Raw genomic sequence first — 16,786 nt, forward strand, 5'->3', positions numbered from 1 at the left:
ACACGTCTAGTTGAGTTTTTACCAAAAAGTTCTATTTTGGTTTCATCTGACCATATGACATTCTGCCAATCCTCTTCTGGATCATCTAAATGCTCTCTAGCAAACTTCAGACGGGCCTGGACATGTCCTGGCTTAAGCAGGGGGACACGTCTGGCACTGCAGGATTGGAGTCCCTGGCGGCGTAGTGTGTTACTGATGGTAGCCTTTGTTACTTTGGTCCCAGCTCTCTGCAGGTCATTGACTAGGCCCCCCCGTGTGGTTCTGGGATCTTTGCTCACCGTTCTTGTTTCTCATTTTGACCCCACGGGGTGAGATCTTGCGTGGAGCCCCAGATGGAGGGAGATTATCAGTGGTCTTGTTTGTCTTCCATTTTCTAATAATTGCTCCCACAGTTGATTTCTTCACACCAAGCTGCTTACCTATTGCAGATTCAGTCTTCCCAGCCTGGTGCAGGTCTACAATTTAGTTTCTGGTGTCCTTTGACAGCTCTCTGGTCTTGGCCATAGTGGAGTTTGGAGTGTGACTGTTTGAGGTTGTGGACAGGTGTCTTTTATACTGATAACGAGTTCAAACAGGTGCCATTAATACAGTTAACAAGTGGAGGACAGAGGAGGCTCTTAAAGAAGAAGTTACAGGTCTGTGAGAACCAGAAATCTTGTTTGTTTGTAGGTGACCAAATACTTATTTTCCACCATAATTTGCAAATAAATTCTTTAAAAATCAGACAGTGATTTTCTGGATTTTTTTTCTCTCACTTTGTCTCTCATAGTTGAGGTATACCTAGGATGAAAATTACAGGCCTCTCTCATCTTTTTAAGTGGGAGAACTTTCACAATTGGTGGCTGACTAAATACTTTTTTGCCCCACTGTATAATCTGATTTGAAAGATGCATGGTGACGCGTTTATCACTGCACAGAAGGCATGCAACACGGGAAGGATTTGAACGTCAAATTTAGAATTATGAGAAAGCAGATCAAACAAATACATATTGGGAAAATTAAGGAAATCTATAAAATCCCTGTACACATTTTTATAAAACAACATCTCTTTGTGGAGATGTATTATTTTTTTTTTAGGAATTTTTAATTCACGAGTAGACTGTGTTGTTACCAAGCATAACACTTACATATGTAGAAAATTAAAATTGATTGGTTGGCAGACCTTAATACATTTGTTCCGACGTCAAACACACGGTGAGAAGGGACGATGCGTGCAGGGAACAGACTGTTTGACTGAATTATTACTGCACAGAAGCCCGAAGGCGACACAGGAAAAATATAGGATTTAAACATATGAACTATGAACATATACTACATGCTTTGATGTTTAAAAAAAGGTCTTTATTTGTATATGTTATGGGAATATTAAAACGTATAAACAAAGAAAGCGTTCTAAATAATCTAGTTTGGGTTTTTTGTAAACTTTCAAAGTGTAATTCCCTCTCGTTTGTCTTTGTCCACATCCCATATTTCTACAGCGTAATATCTCTTTAAGAATACACCTGTCAATCATTGTCACGTGTCGCCATGACTACACATTCCGGGGCGGAGCTCAGAGTATGTGATGTCACCGTGACGTCATTGGGAGCGTTACCTTCTCAGAACGCGATGACATCACCGAGAGATGAAAGGCTCAATTGCCTCGGAATGCGATGACATCATCATCATAGGCAGCAGATCAAAGGAAACGGAGGTAGTCCTAATCCCAGTAAAGTGGGTAAAACTGTTGGTATCAGGATCACTCTGGTTAGAATTCAGTCTCCTAACTCACCTCTCACCTCCGCCACATTGCAACTTGCTTCTTCAGTGCACTAAAAGTGTAGTTCGTAGACTAAACTCAGGATGTCTTGGAGAAAAACCATCCTCTCTTGGGTGTGCGCGGGCAAACTAACCACGTCCCCCGATATCGAGCAAACTCAGGGACCGACGAGCCTCCAGAGCGAGTTTCAGTCGGTGAGCGAGGAAACGGAGGCGATCAGGGAAAGTAACCGCGTCTTGTTTTCTCAAATTGAACAAGTCAAAGTTGAGACGGCTCAGAACGAAGACCTGATGAACAGATTGAAGTTGGAAAGAGGCCAGCAACGAGGATTGACCGAGGTTAACAAACACCTTCAATGTGTGCTGAGAGATTTGTGCAAACAGAAAACAAAAGATCCCGCGATCCTGCGAGAAAAACTTCAGGCGGCGCAGGAGGAGAAACAAAGCCTCGAGCAACGCAACGACATCCTGCGACAGGAGATATTTCTTCTGGGACAAAAATGCCAGCGTGACGACGACATGGAAAAACAACTTGAAACAGCTAAAGTTGAGATGAAATCCATGATTGTTAAAAACAAAGCGCTCAGTGTCAACGTGCAGGAGCTCCTGAAGAAAGTCACTCAGCAGGACTGCCTGAGATCAAAGATGAACGAACAGAGAGAGAAGAACAACATCTGGACTCAGAGGAACATCGCTCTGGAACAAGAGGTGACGGAGATAACCGGAATAATAAGTGAAGACAGAAGGATGAGAGAGGAATCCTACGCCATAAGAGCGGAGAGAAACGCCCAGAAAAAGGAGAACCAAGTGCTGAAGAAGACGATTGACGACCTGAGAGCGCAATCTCAAAGACAGAAACCTTTCCACGATATTTACAACGCCCTGAAAGCCGCCGTTGAAGCACAGGCCGAAGAGAAAGAAAACCTAATGCGTGATATCGACTTCATCCACAAGGAGATCGAACGCAAGAACAAGCGACACGGAAACTTCCCGAGAATCAAACGTGAGAAACGCAAAATGGCGTTTGAGAACTCTCTTCTCCGCGTGGACTTCGAGGCGCTTTTCGTCAAACTGACGGCGAACGAAACGCGGACGAGGGACAGCGACTTCCTCACGACGGGAAAGGACACGGCGGGTCTTCTACGTGACGACGTGAGGCTGAAGCTGAGAGAGATGCAGGAGATCAGGGAGAGGATGGGAGCCATGGAGGAGGAGAACGACGCTCTGCTGCTAGCTCACGCACAGGAACTCTGCAAGGAGAGGCCGAAGATCGGACCGTGGACGATTCAGATCAACAGAGGCGCGAGGATGAATCAACGCAGCTGGGCGTACGAAGTGTGTTAGAGGAGGGGCTTCAGCTCTAAAACTGGAAGTCGGGTTTTCTCCGGGAACTCCGGTTCGCCCGTTTTCTTTATCTTCTAAAGAGATGAAAGGAAAAATCATCACATGAGACACTTTTCTATTCCCAACGATTTTCATTCAAATTTAAATAATTAAAAAGTATTTCCTTGGTCCTGCTCCCCTCTGTGAGGTGGGCTTTCCCCACAGACTGTTATATTACATATGGAGGTAGATAAGAGAGAAACAAATAAATGCATGTCTTAATAATTTAACATTTACATTTTTTTTATTTGTCCATATTTATTTGATGTAAGAAGACAAACTCATTTTACTCCCAGCGGCTCAGGAAGAAAGCCCTCAGGATTATCAAAGATTTGCACTAATTCACTATTTTTCTTTTTGTATTTACTTTCACTATTTTTTCTGTTTTTCTGTTTTTTGTGTTGCACTGTTGGAGGACCGGAAAAAGGAGATCACGGGTACAAGCGGCCGAGATGGGTTTTCTCCGCAGGGTGGCTGGTGTCTCCCTTAGGGACAAGGTGAGAAGTTCAGTCATCCAGGAGGGACTGGGAGTTGAACCGCTCCTCCTTCGCGTTGAAAGGAGCCAGTTGAGGTGGTTCGGGCACCTAGTTAGGATGCCACCTAGTTAGGATGCCACCTGGGCGCCTCCCTAGGGAAGTGTTCCAGGCACGTCCAGCTGGGAAGAGACCGAGGGGTAGACCTAGGACCAGGTGGAGGGATTATATCTCTTCTCTGGCCTGGGAGCGCCTTGGGACCCCCCAGTCAGAGCTGGTTGATGGGAAAGGAACGTTTGGGGCTCTCTGCTGGAACTGATACCCCCGAGACCCGACCACGGATAAGCAGGAGAAGATGGTTTGAGGAGCCTGTGACCTCAGATTTTCCTCGTCATAGCTATGTACGTATGACTAATAAAAGCCTTGGACCTTGAGTCTTTTAAAGAAAATATTTTATGATCAAAAATAGACATTTAACAGTTTATCACGATTACATAAAGTATTTACAACACAACACAAAGCCACACATGTAAATCATAATAGTTTCATAATTTATGAAACCGTGGAAAAAACTGAGAAAACATAACTAAAATCTTCACAAAGAATGTCTTTGTCCGCGTGCAGGAAAACAAGGTTTATGCTCCTTCTTTCCAGTATATCCGACACGTGAGATATGCTCCTAATGGGCACTATTACTTCTTATCTTGACCGCGTGCCTAGCGTGGCTCAGAACATAGTTCAGCAGGCCCACATTGCATTCACCAAACTCCTTCCATTCCATTTCTCTGGGGCACGTCGACGGCTTCTGTCGGGGGCACGTCGACGGCTTCTGTCGGGGGCCGTCGGGGGCTTCTGTCGGGGGCAGGCTGATCTGTCGGGGGCCGTTGATGGTTTCTGTCGGGGGCAAGTATTTTTCATTTTGTCCAGTCACTGTTTGTTTTTGTGAACATTGTAATGGTGGATGATATTCCTCACCAGGAACAGATGGGTTGTCGGTAAAGCCATGTTTAGGAAGTAATTGTTTTTTTTCATTCTAGCATACAGCTGTTCTGCTACTTGATTATTTATTTTTCCAGCAAGTTGCGGGACCAGGCTAAGCCTCCGCAGGGCATCGCGGGCATCCTTTGTATTGTCCTCATGGAATCGGTCATACAGAGCATAATGCTCTGCTGAGCCGGTTATTGGGTGGCATTCAGGGTCTGGGGTCAGTTTCTTGCAGTCCAGCCAAGGTAGTGACACCTTTAGTTTTCCGTCTTTGGCTTGTGTGATGTTATCTGGAGTTGGGGCTAGTAACCGTCCATCGAATGGTGTGAAGGGCAACTTTTCTGGTTCTCTGAGATTCATATGTGTTGCTAGTCCACGTGCAAAGTCATATATGACAATATTTGGCATGTGTTTCCAAGAGAGCAGGATGTCTGTGAAGTCACGTGGGCTTTCCGCTCGAAAGTTACACTTAATACTGTATACAATGCCGCACGGGCACATAATCACAGCCCAACCGCCTGAGATGAGAAAAAGACAAAGAAATCAGATTGTAAAAAGACATCCTCACAGAGTTGATATGAGATCACATTAAACAATAATGAAATCCAAAAATAAGACCCCCACTTTACGAAAACGGTAGTTCCCACATTTAGCTTACCTGAGGCCGCCCAAATCTTTTGCAAAACCTTGTCGTAGGTTTGTCTTGACTTCATGTCGTCGGACAATCTCAGGAGGAGGTCAGTGCGCGATCCAGAGGAATCCAATCCACACTCCCTGCATAACGTCCTCACCACTTCGACCTATCCAATCAAATACATGAAATGTGAGGTGCCGCGTGTTTACCAGGAAAACAATGGCCTGTAAAACTCTCCTAAAGACAAAGGTATAATAAATAGTGTCTTCACCTTCTGCTTGTACAGTTCCTCTCTCAGTCGGTCTTCTGTGACGGTTATTTCCTGGACCTCAGCTGGTTTTTGTGGACGGACTTTTTTAAATTCTGTGTTGAGGACATGGTTTGAGCGGCGTGTGTTTTTGCCTATCCACGGTGCCCAAAAGTGGAAAGTGGGTGGTACTGCAAATGGATTTTTTTGCTGACCTTTGGAAATATCAAAACACAAATATATCAACACATCTTGGAGTTGAAGTTAAGTGACATCTTGATACATGTTAACAGGTTATGGACCTATCTCCATGTGTTAGTTAGTTTGTTTGTTCCTCACACAATTGACCTTTCGCAAAGCCACGCCCCTAAATGCCCGTTGTCCAATCATATTCGATCACGTGCGCGGCTCCCTGTGGAAGTCCGACAAGCTTAGCGTTCCAATTCATTGCGAAAATGGTGAAGCGTTGTGCTTATGGTCTTTGCAAATCGGATAGCAGATATCCCATAAGCTTAGAGGGGGGGGGGTGATATTTGACCCGTTTCCTAAACCCAAAACCCGAGAGGAGAGATGCCGCCAGTGGATAAAGAAATGCGGCAGGCCCCATGCCCAGCTGAATATGGCGAATATCAACAAACACAAATACGTTTGCTCCAAGGTAAATACGTGCTAACGTAGCTAGCTAGCTAGCAAAGATTACATTCACAAATTAACTAATTTAATTAACTAATTTCACTAACTAACGTTAGCTAAAGTCACACGACTACAGCTGTAAGCTGTGTGCTTCTCGGTCGTTTTGACCATGTGTATCACTTGATGCATAATAATGTCTGAACAGCTGAGCTCCGTTATTAGTCTACCTGTGGTCAAAGTACAAACAAGAAAGCCAACAGGCAATCATTCATTTATATTTTGCTTTAATCTTTGTAGCATTTTGTTAATGGAAAGCCTACTGCCGACTTCCCTAATCCTGCTGCACAAGTGGGCACCCCGACCCCCACAAAGGAACAACAAGGTGGATGCAGAAAGCCACCAAGGAAACGGAAGTTAACTTTAGACAAACTACAACATTGAATGCCTCTTGTGATTGTATTGTTTTATTCCAAAATAATAATAATAATAATAATAATAATTCCGTCGAATTTGACATACAGCTCATGTGGTTTTTCACTCTTGTCCTGCGACCTGTATGCAAGTGCCTCTATTGATGTTGTGCCTCCCTCTTTTCTAATGTTTATACTGTGGATACAACCCTCCATAGCGTATTGTAGCCCCTTTTGTCGGGACCTGGAGGATATTGCTGCGTTATTGCTCCAAAATGAGTCTGTTAAGGCGACTCCGACGTTACGGAGACCCTCCATTATGGCTTTGTTTAACGCATCTGGCTCTCAGCTTGTCGGACTAGCAACAGTAACCAAGGGGGGGCGTGGCTTTGCGAAAGGTCAATTCTGCAGTTGTAAAGCGTAACACGTTTATGAATTGCTTGTTAATCTTGTCTTGCATTACTTGTTACAAATCCTCGACCGATCCTTTCCATTGAAAGTGCGTCCCAAAAACATTCCATATCAACCTCTCCATTGAAGTCCACCGGAGGTTGTTTAAGGTCACTTACTAAAGAAAAGGTGTAAAACATTACAAAAAAAGTTAATTCAGGGAGTAGTCCAGTATGTAGTCCAGTATGTAGTCGTCTGATCTAAACCAGTCTATTCCATGAAAGCATTCTCACCTGACAAATGGAAGGCCCCCTTCCTATGGAGGTCCATGATGACCACTGGTGGATGATCACCACAGCTCACACATGAATACTGATAATCATGTTCTGTAAGGGCTTCGAAGTGAAGATACCCGTGTAGAACTGTGTCAGCTGAGGGGAACTGTTCTCCTGAAGTCAATTCCAAATACTCCACCACTCTGCTCACTGAAGTATGGACCTAAGGGAGAAACAAAATGAAACAAATGTTTCAGTTGTACATTCACCAAATAAAAATCATGAATTCACAGATTACACTTCTATTAAACTAGATTAAGAATGACCTGAAGCATGTTCCTTATGGTTAGGCATAAAGGGAGATCTAGGAGTATCCGGTCATTAAAATTGTGAATGCCGTCTTTCCACTCTTGGTACCGGTAGTGGGCTCCACATTGATGGCAAGATTTACAGTAGGTAGAAACATCTGGAAATCAAAAGATTCAACAAGAATCACAGTTTACAACACATTGAATAATTACTGGAAGTAGAACAAATCTACCACAGTGTATTATAATAAGAAATCAATAAATCGACATCATTGACCTACCGTTAACGATACGTGAGTTGGTGAGGATTTTGGCCTCATGTGTAATGAGGACTGGGTCACTCAAGGGCACGTTGCCTGGGCAGTGCTGGCACATGCTCTCCTCTGGAAGGAGGTGCCTTGAATATTGCACTTCCACTGATGGAAGCCGCAAATGTTCTGGCAGAACAGCAGGTAACTTTTTGTGACTCAGAATATATTGGGCCATGCCTTTCAATTTTTGGACATCTTTTGGTGGATATGGTATATCACCCAGATCAGCCTCATCGTGACTGTGTTCGTCCTCTGCTGATAGTGCTGTGTACCTGGACTCACATTCAGGTTCAGGTCCGGACTCAAGTCCAGAGGTTCAGGTTCAGGTCCGGACTTATAAGTCCGGACTTGTGTCAAGTTGTGTGAGTAACTAAAGTGAACTTACTGTGAGCTAATTATCAATTGAAAATAAACTCATAATCAACTCAAATTCAAACTCGTCAGGTTTATTGTGCCCCCTTCCAACTTGTGTCTACACCATGTCTTTTCTAGAACTCTACATGTGTTACTAACTACACAACACAACTACATACATAGTGATGTACATACAAGACTCAATATGCAAGAGTACAAGTCTATGTGTTCTTGTTCAAGAACAACAGCATATTGACATTGTCTGGGTGAAGTGTTGCTCTTTAGGCAGACACTATATCACCATTAGGGCTGCAACAAATGACTAATTTGATAATCGATTAATCTATCGATTAATGAAACGATTAATCGATTAATGAAACGATTAATCGATTATTCGGATCGTTAAGGTTTTAACTGTACTACTACTTATATCAATACTGCTTATCGATCCGGTCCTTTCAACGATAGTATTAACGGTTCTTTTGACAAGAAATAAGGTAAACTAACTCAACAAATTGTGAACAAAACTAACATTGCTTTTTATTTTAATTAAATGCATAATATTTCACATCAAAAGAAACAACAATGTTTTAACAAATCGTATTAAATAATCTGATGACAGAACTGTAAACAGAATAGCTGAAACTTTAACAAAATAAATAACTCAGTTACCTCTAATCATTAACCCATGTTTGTATCATTGAGTTAACTCCGTGTGTTGCTGCTAGCACACATAACACCTGACGTGGAAACGTTACTCGTGGACGGGGCTACAGAGCTACTAGAAAGACAGCCGAACCCGGTGCATTCCTCCGTCTGAATGTGGTGCACTTTTGCTAAGTGTTTAGACAAATTGCTCGTTTTACCGCCTTTATATGATAAACTGTTATTGCACTTTTGGTAACGAGCATTGTCCACATCGAGACGGCTAAAGTTTAACCACACCTCGGAGCGCGTTCTCTCCGCCATCTCCTGCTTGTGTGTGTAAACTGCCCCGCCCCCTCGCAAGCAGGCGGGGGAGAGATCTCTCGTCTGAATTCGGAAGATCGAAAATACATTATAGACGCATTTTGTAGTCATATAGCATATTAGAAACTGAGTTGGCGACACTAAGACTGCGATATAATGTTTATGTAGCAATAATACATATGACATATGTTTTAAATGTCTCCTGTACCGATAAAAAAGAGCGATAACGTTGGAGCTTAACGGGGTGTAGAACACATGTGATGACGTCACCAACGAATCGACGACTGAATTAGTTGCCAACTAATTTGGTAATCGATTTTAATCGATTAAGTCGATTAGTTGTTACACCCCTAATCACCATACATACAAAGGAGTTAGCTCAGCTACACTACCATATATGGCAACCAGCATCCCACGCTGTCAGTAAGCTACACTACCAAATATGGCAACCAGCATCCCACGCTGTCAGTGTCCACTATGTCTAAGCCAGCTTCCCTTGACGTCACACAGATCTCGCGAGCAGTTGCGATACGTTGCGAGACTTCGTGAGTTCAGTAATGGCCGCCATATCAGAAGCCAAAACAATGTTTTTCGTCTTTTCTCAGCGCAAATTTCTCGATCTATGGAAGGTTTTAGATGGTTTAGAACACAAAAGGAGAATATACGTAAGTACCGGTTCCCGACGTTCCGGTTTTAACCGGACTTGAACCGAAACTTTTTACAAGTCCAGTACCGGTTCGGCGTACCGGTACGCAGCACTAGCTGCTGATGCTGCTGCGCTCAGTCCTTCCACCTCCTCTGTGCCTCTGACTCTCCTGAACAGTTCACGGTGTGTCTGAAATAAGTGCCATTTTGCAATGTATTTGTGTGGGCATGATATCTTAGTCTTTGCACAAGGACAGTGCCACAAATTATTCTTTGTGTCGTACGACACCATGACTCTTCCCAATCGACTGTAATATGAAACCGTAGGCTCATATACAGATATATATTTAGTTGTCTTCGGGGTTCCAGCTTTTGAGTACACAGATAAAGGGACGTGTTTACATTTGGCAAGGTTTTGCTGAGCGAGGCAGAGTCTCTTTGTTTCTTCATCAAACCATTTGTTGTTCACCATCTCCGTTAGAGTTTCTTCATCCAGCTCAGCAGGGGAGGCATAGGACGAACAGTAGGTTATGGATTTTAAATGTGTACATTGATAGGCTTTCATTCCCCTCCTCCATGCCAACTCCAGATTCACCTGGCACTCATTGTTTTCACAAGAGACATACTGACTTTCTCCCCACACTTTATTCTGAACATGCAGAGGAGTACTTGTTCCATTGAAGTGGACAGCATAGACTCCATTTTCAGGATCTATGCATTCACTCTGTAGCTGTGAACTTGAGGTTATGTCCTTTTGTTTGGCAGAGTGCTTTCTGTCCATGTGCATTTTCAATTTTGTTTTACTTATGAAAACATGGCATATGGAACATTTCTTCTTCAGTACAGGCTTTACACGGACCCTTTGCATCTTTCCCTCTGGGATGATGGGGGTCGATGGACCTGGGATGATGGGGGTCGATGGACCTGGGATGATGGGGGTTGCTGGACCTGGGATGATGGGGGTCGCTGGACCTGGGATGATGGGGTTTGCTGGATCTGGGATGATGGGGGTCGATGGACCTGGGATGATGGGGGTCGCTGGATCTGGGATGATGGGGGTTGCTGGATCTGGGATGATGGGGGTTGCTGGATCTGGGATGATGGGGGTTGATGGATCTGGGATGATGGGGGTCGATGGATCTGGGATGATGGGGGTTGATGGATCTGGGATGATGGGGGTTGATGGATCTGGGATGATGGCGGTCGATGGATCTGGGATGATGGGGGTCGATGGATCTGGGATGATGGGGGTCGATGGATCTGGGATGATGGGGGTCGATGGATCTGGGATGATGGGGGTTATGGCAGATAGCTTCGCCTTGCCCAAAGCCAGGTGTTTGATGAAGTCTGCTTTGCGCATCAGCGTTGACTGGCAGTAGCTGCAGTGGAAATGCCATTCCGGTCGGCAATTTAATGCACATCTGTGAATGGTATACCCTTAAACATAAGAACATAGAATTGTAGAATTATTATTTTATGATCATATTATTCTAAAATGTAAATTATGAATACCAAAAATCTGAATCAAGTAACTGGTCACCACAAACAAATCAGAGGGACTTGTTTTGATTTATTGCTCAAATGGAGCTGATCATAACATTCAGGCTGCTTTTAATGCAGACACATTGCAACTCCATTTGCATTTCACGAGAGAACGTTTACAAACGTTACCTTCATGGAGAACTGCACGGTTGAAGTGGCTCTGTAAATGGGCTTGGACCTTGCTCAGTTTGGCCGGCTGGAACACATTTGAGGCACAGAACGGGCAGTGAAAGTCTTTGCAACACGTCGTGCATCGCTGTAAGTCTGGCAAGGATCTCCCCTCTCGGATTGTAATATGCATCTTGAAAAAGAGAGAGCCTGATTGGTCAAACTGAACATTTTGAAATAATTTTAACAGACAGACATAAATTAGGCCTAATTGTTAGATTCTAACACGACAGATTCTAACCTACAGCATAGGCCGACATAATAACTGACTAAAACACCTCATGCAATATTACAAAACATGTCAAATGATGAGACTGTCTGATAACACGTAGTGTGGAGTAAACAGGCAGTTAAGATTATTTACAATTAATTCAAATATTAATACAATGACTATTAAAGAAGCATTTACACTGACGACAGAACTGAGGCTACTGCTGATTTAACGTAGCGGACAGACACATCATATTGACATGCTTTTGTCATCCTTTGAAGTTTAATTAATTAGCTGATGATTAATGATCAGGAATCCGTGTATCTACGATCCATTAGTTTTCCTTTATTCAACAAGTAAACGGAAGAGCGTCCGAGAGGCCTTTTTGCCTTACTGAATGGTCTAATGGTCAGTGGAGCGAGGGGCGGGGCGAAACTCATGGAAGTGATTTCAAAACAAAAGCACTCGTTTGCTAAAATCTCACTTTGAAGCACTCTAGTAGCTGGCTGAAGGAACGGTGATAATATTATAAACAAGGTGAATTCGGGCCAGACACACATTGAGCCCAGAAAATGAATGTTATCAAGGGCTGTGAATATAATAAGCCTGTGTCTAAAATGGACAACATTGTTAGGAGATTTAAACTACAGCGATTCTACACTGCGGTCACTCAGCCGCCTCTCGCGTTTGTTTTTTCCAATCAGCTATATTTGACGAGTGATACAAATATTCTTTACCACAAGTTCTTAATAAACCTGACACTGTTGGACTCGGTACTAGTTTGACTTCTACCAGAAATAAAAGGAAGTACTTTTACTCTGTGTACTTTGTGAGTAATCCTCTGTCAGAGTCCCCTCCATACATAATGCATGTTTTCTGCTGTCTTTGATGAGGGATAAAAAGACAATGTTACCATTAGTTCTCAATGATATTGATACTGCTGGGCTCAGTAGTCTTATACCTACTGACCATATACAATGAAGTACTTCTAGTGTGTTGTTTAAAAAAAAAAATCCTCTGTCAAAGTCTCCTGAGAACAAAATCAAGCCACTTCTGCTCAGTTTGATGAGGGGGAAAAATGATTTCTGCAATTAGTTCTTCGTGAGATTGATCCTGTTGGACTCAGTACTAGTGAAACTACTCCCACAAGTACTATGAAGTACTTACTGTGTACCTTTTGAGTACTCCTCTGTCAATGTCCCCTCCTGAGAACAAGAATGCATGTTTCTCTGCTATTTTGAATAAGCGTTAAAACACCTTTCTACGTGAGGCTGATATTGTTGGACAGAGTATTTGAAGAGGATGGTAAACTTGATATCAGCAATACTTCCAGTCAGTACTCCGGCAGCAGCATTTTACCCCTTGGAAAGTCTTTAGAGTCCGGCCTGGATAGCTGGTCTATCCTTCCGCACACTGACACACCCTGTCACTCTGGTTGGCCTCTTATGAAGCTGCTGTCTTTTAGATATGATTATTTCTCTGCTCCTAGTTCCTTCCTCTCAGATTCTTCCATCAGTCCCAGTCATTGCGTGTCAGTCAATAGAGCTTCGAAAAATGTGTCCCAATATGACAAGCCATATGATGCTCTCATTGGTTAGTGACATTCCACATGCAAATACTCACAACATTAGGCTGAGGTTCATCCGGAGACAAGTCCATCGGCAGGTCATCTTCCGCTCTTGTAGAAGTGGTTGTGCTTCTTGTTGCTTTCGGCTAAAACAAACATAATTAAAGACATTTTGAGTGTTTAAAATGTGCTGTAATACACAACACATTATTTATTCCTGAACTTGCAGAAAGAAAAACTGAAGGGTGACACATATTTATATATCAATCTTATACACCTTGAATTCTTGTTGGCCAATGATACACATACCCTTTGAAGATGAGCTGGGAAGTTGAATACTGTTGGTACAACACCATCTTTAAGCCGGACAGTCTGCCCCGTCCTGTCAAAGTCCTCGCTCCTGAAGTGCTCACTGCAGAGCAGCGTCCTGCCAGAGGCGGCAAAACCGACCCTTCTGAGGGCGAGTTCCCACAGCCTCCTCCTCTCTCCGCTTTTGGGAAACCTCAAAAACATTAGAGAGGTAGCCAGATATATAAATGATTGTCAACATTTTCCACCCTTCTTTGCTTTAACATTAAGGGTAAGGACAAAAATACACACCAAAATTATCATATCTCTGGGGTAATTTTATGTATGTATATGTAATGTGTGTGTATGCAAGTATTAATGCAAACTTTAAGAATAAGACAACCACACTAAGAGTTATAAAAAAGGTGTCCAAAAGAAACATTTAATAATTGTGTAAAGAAATGGTAGCAACATATTCTAAAAAACTTGGGTCAACAACAATCTTGCAACACTATTATCTCACATAGCTGATCCTGTGTAGCAGGACTTGTATTGTCCATCTACTAAGTAACTAACGATTATCCTAATTACTGTCATATCTTACAGGTGAAAGGTGATCCCACGGGTTCTTGTTTCCAGACTACGGTGGTGAGAGCATCCGTAGGCTGCACAAAAGTCAGGCATAGTTAGGACTTCTGTAAACACAAAGCCAGATATTTCCTGTATCATAATGTTTGTAAATGTAAGATGTTTTTAACAAGCCAAACCGCTTGGAAGAAATCATGTGCAAAAAGCAGTTCTGCCTCTCCCACTGGTGTGAAGTTGCTGGGTCAACTGTGTAATACTATGGGTGCGTCTCACTTCGGTTAAATGGATTCCTTGCGTCCCTCACTTGCGTCGTTTCCCTGCGTCTAGTCCCTCCCACCAAGGAAGCATGGAGGGACGCAAGGAAACGACGAGAAGCAGGAAAGGAATTTTAAGATCAATGGGACGTCCTTTCCTCCGGAGCGTCACGCACGAAAAAAGCGATCATGAAAATGTTTCTAATAAATGAATAAAACGTTTTTTGACCACTTTGTTGTTCAGATATATCACATATTTGTAACTAAATGATGCATCAATTGAAACAAAACACAGTATAAACTGAGGAGTGACTCTCGTGAGTTTCATGTATTTTTTTTTAACTCCGCTGGGAAACTGCTCTCATGTCAAGAAGCATCAGATCAGTGTATGCGCTGCATCGTCCAATCAGTGAGCGATACACAGTAAGGGGGCGGAGCGAGTGGCTGAGGATTTCACCGTCTGGTGGTTCCTTGGTTATCGCTCCTCCGGCAGAAATAAGGCCACTGGGACGCCACTCAAGATGGCGCAGACAAATCAACTTCCGGTGAGACCGAGGCCGTTTCTCAATCGCGAGGATTCTGGCTTCCAAGCCAATATTTCAAGGATACTACGTCATCGAGTGCCGCCGAAGGACTGTTCCATTCTCCAGCATACTTGGAATTCCACCGAGGCTGCATCCTTGGTTTGGGGGTAATTTCAAGGCTGCACATGGGTAGACTTCGCTTCCTTAAAATCCCCACAATGCTTTGCGCACGGACCAATTTTCCCAAATCTGTGGCGGAAAATGTAAGGCAGGGCCTCTCATATGACGCACACCTGCACACTTGCTAGCCTGTTCCACTCTTTGTTTTCCGAATGCCAGGAAGGATTCTTGCCTAGCATCTGAAGGAAGTGACTCGGAAAACATGTGCTACCAAGCCAGCATCCTCGCGATTGAGAAACAGCTTGGTAGTCGCGTACTTCCAAGTCACTTCCTTCAGAAACGAAGCAAGTATGCTTCCAAGCCACGGATTCGGAAAACGAAGAAGTATGGAACAGGCTAACAAGTGTGCCACCCTCTCTAACGGTTTCAACATACTGTACCGAAAATAAATACCTCATGTCTAATTATGAACTTGCTTTACTTTCATGGAACACATTTTTGGTGATAGCAAATGCAACAAAGTAACATATTTACCAAAACATGTTCTACGCCACTACATATTTACATTTAAATGTGTGCTGCGTCGGTTCAGCCATTCTCCGCAAGGGTTTTTGAAATTGGTCCGTGCGCAAAGCATTGTGGGGATCTTAAGGATGCGAAGTCTACCCATGTGCAGCCTCGAAATGTCCCCCAAACCAAGGACGCGGCCTCGGTGGAATTCCAAGTATGCTGGACATTGGAACGGTCCTGCTGCGCCACTTGATGACGTAGCATCCTTGAGATATTGGCTTGGAAGCCAGTATCCTCGAGATTGAGAAACGGCCACAGCCTCTTAAATACAACCACATCCACAAAGATTGTCATTTAGACAAAAGATTAGGTTGTCATACAACTCATTATTGGTCTCAGGACAACCTGTATAATAATTGAAAATCTCGATTGTGGTCTCAGCTTTGATAACTTGCACAAGTAGCCGTGACACACAACTATGCTGCAAGATTATGTCGTTTTTCGAAAAGAAAAGCTGCGATTTCAACATGTCCAATCATCCGGTATCATAGCCATGCTAATAACGTTTACAATAAACGAAACCGTTTGTAAATCAGTCAAGATTTCAGCGAGTTAAGAGTCTTTTTGTGCAGATCACTCACCTTACAACAGCTACCGTAGAGCGTTCCCGAGTTGTGGACTGTGGCAAGATGGCGACTGGTTATGGCTAGAAAGGATCCGTCTTGTGTAAAACTCTCGCGAGAGTTTGCAAGTCACGTGGCTGAATGTTTACTTTTGGAAGACAGCCTTTCAGTTACGATCGTTAACATCAGTGAGCCCCAGCAAATGATGGTGAGAAGCCAAACTTAATGATGTCAATGACAGGGAGTGTGGTTGTTGAAATAGGGTGTTAGCGGTCTTGCTGTTCAAAGAAGAATGACAACACTGTAGATCACCAACACTATGGTTTATTTTGTATTCACAGGCAAGTCAACGTTGTCGCAGTAAAAGTCCCAAGATAGCTCCTGGTGCAATAAAATGTTCCCTTTCAGTGTTTCACTATTATGTCTGATGTTTCTATATTAATATTGCTGCTTCATTGATGTGTATGTTGCATGTTACTGCTGTAGATGTGTTTCCGAGCCGCTCCGATTACAACGAGTTACAACGAGAACGTGACGTCATATTTACACAAGACGGATCCTTTCTAGCCATAACCCTACGCTGGCGTGGCGACTCCCACTTATTTTCTGTTACTGTT

General features: G+C 43.3%; 2 protein-coding genes across 4 annotated transcripts; both read right to left on the bottom strand.

Annotated features, from left to right (window-relative positions):
* Positions 1-4,049: 4,049 nt before the first annotated feature.
* On the bottom strand, positions 4,050-7,645 carry LOC307026053 (HMG domain-containing protein 3-like). Its single transcript, XM_079661138.1, has 6 exons — positions 7,514-7,645; positions 7,206-7,410; positions 6,986-7,090; positions 5,504-5,694; positions 5,257-5,398; positions 4,050-5,116 (listed from the first exon to the last, which is right to left on the bottom strand). Exons 1-6 carry the CDS (start codon positions 7,520-7,522, stop codon positions 4,542-4,544), a joined length of 1,227 nt encoding a protein of 408 aa, XP_079517264.1. The 5' UTR covers positions 7,523-7,645; the 3' UTR covers positions 4,050-4,541.
* On the bottom strand, positions 7,514-16,519 carry LOC307026052 (uncharacterized protein). Of its 3 annotated transcripts, XM_079661137.1 has the most exons (8): positions 16,188-16,519; positions 14,155-14,245; positions 13,572-13,764; positions 13,319-13,408; positions 11,446-11,617; positions 10,699-11,211; positions 7,777-10,650; positions 7,514-7,653 (listed from the first exon to the last, which is right to left on the bottom strand). In XM_079661137.1, the coding sequence occupies exons 2-7, from the start codon at positions 14,232-14,234 to the stop codon at positions 9,848-9,850; spliced, it is 1,851 nt and encodes a 616-aa protein (XP_079517263.1). In that variant the 5' UTR covers positions 14,235-14,245; positions 16,188-16,519; the 3' UTR covers positions 7,514-7,653; positions 7,777-9,847. The 3 variants fall into 3 exon arrangements, with proteins under 3 accessions (XP_079517263.1, XP_079517262.1, XP_079517261.1); XM_079661136.1 differs by having other exon boundaries at positions 7,777-11,211; positions 13,572-13,752; XM_079661135.1 differs by having other exon boundaries at positions 7,777-11,211.
* Between the last annotated feature and the right edge of the window lie 267 nt (positions 16,520-16,786).

Source organism: Notothenia rossii (assembly GCF_949606895.1).
Source record: "Notothenia rossii genome assembly, chromosome: 12".
NCBI lineage: Eukaryota > Metazoa > Chordata > Actinopteri > Perciformes > Nototheniidae > Notothenia > Notothenia rossii.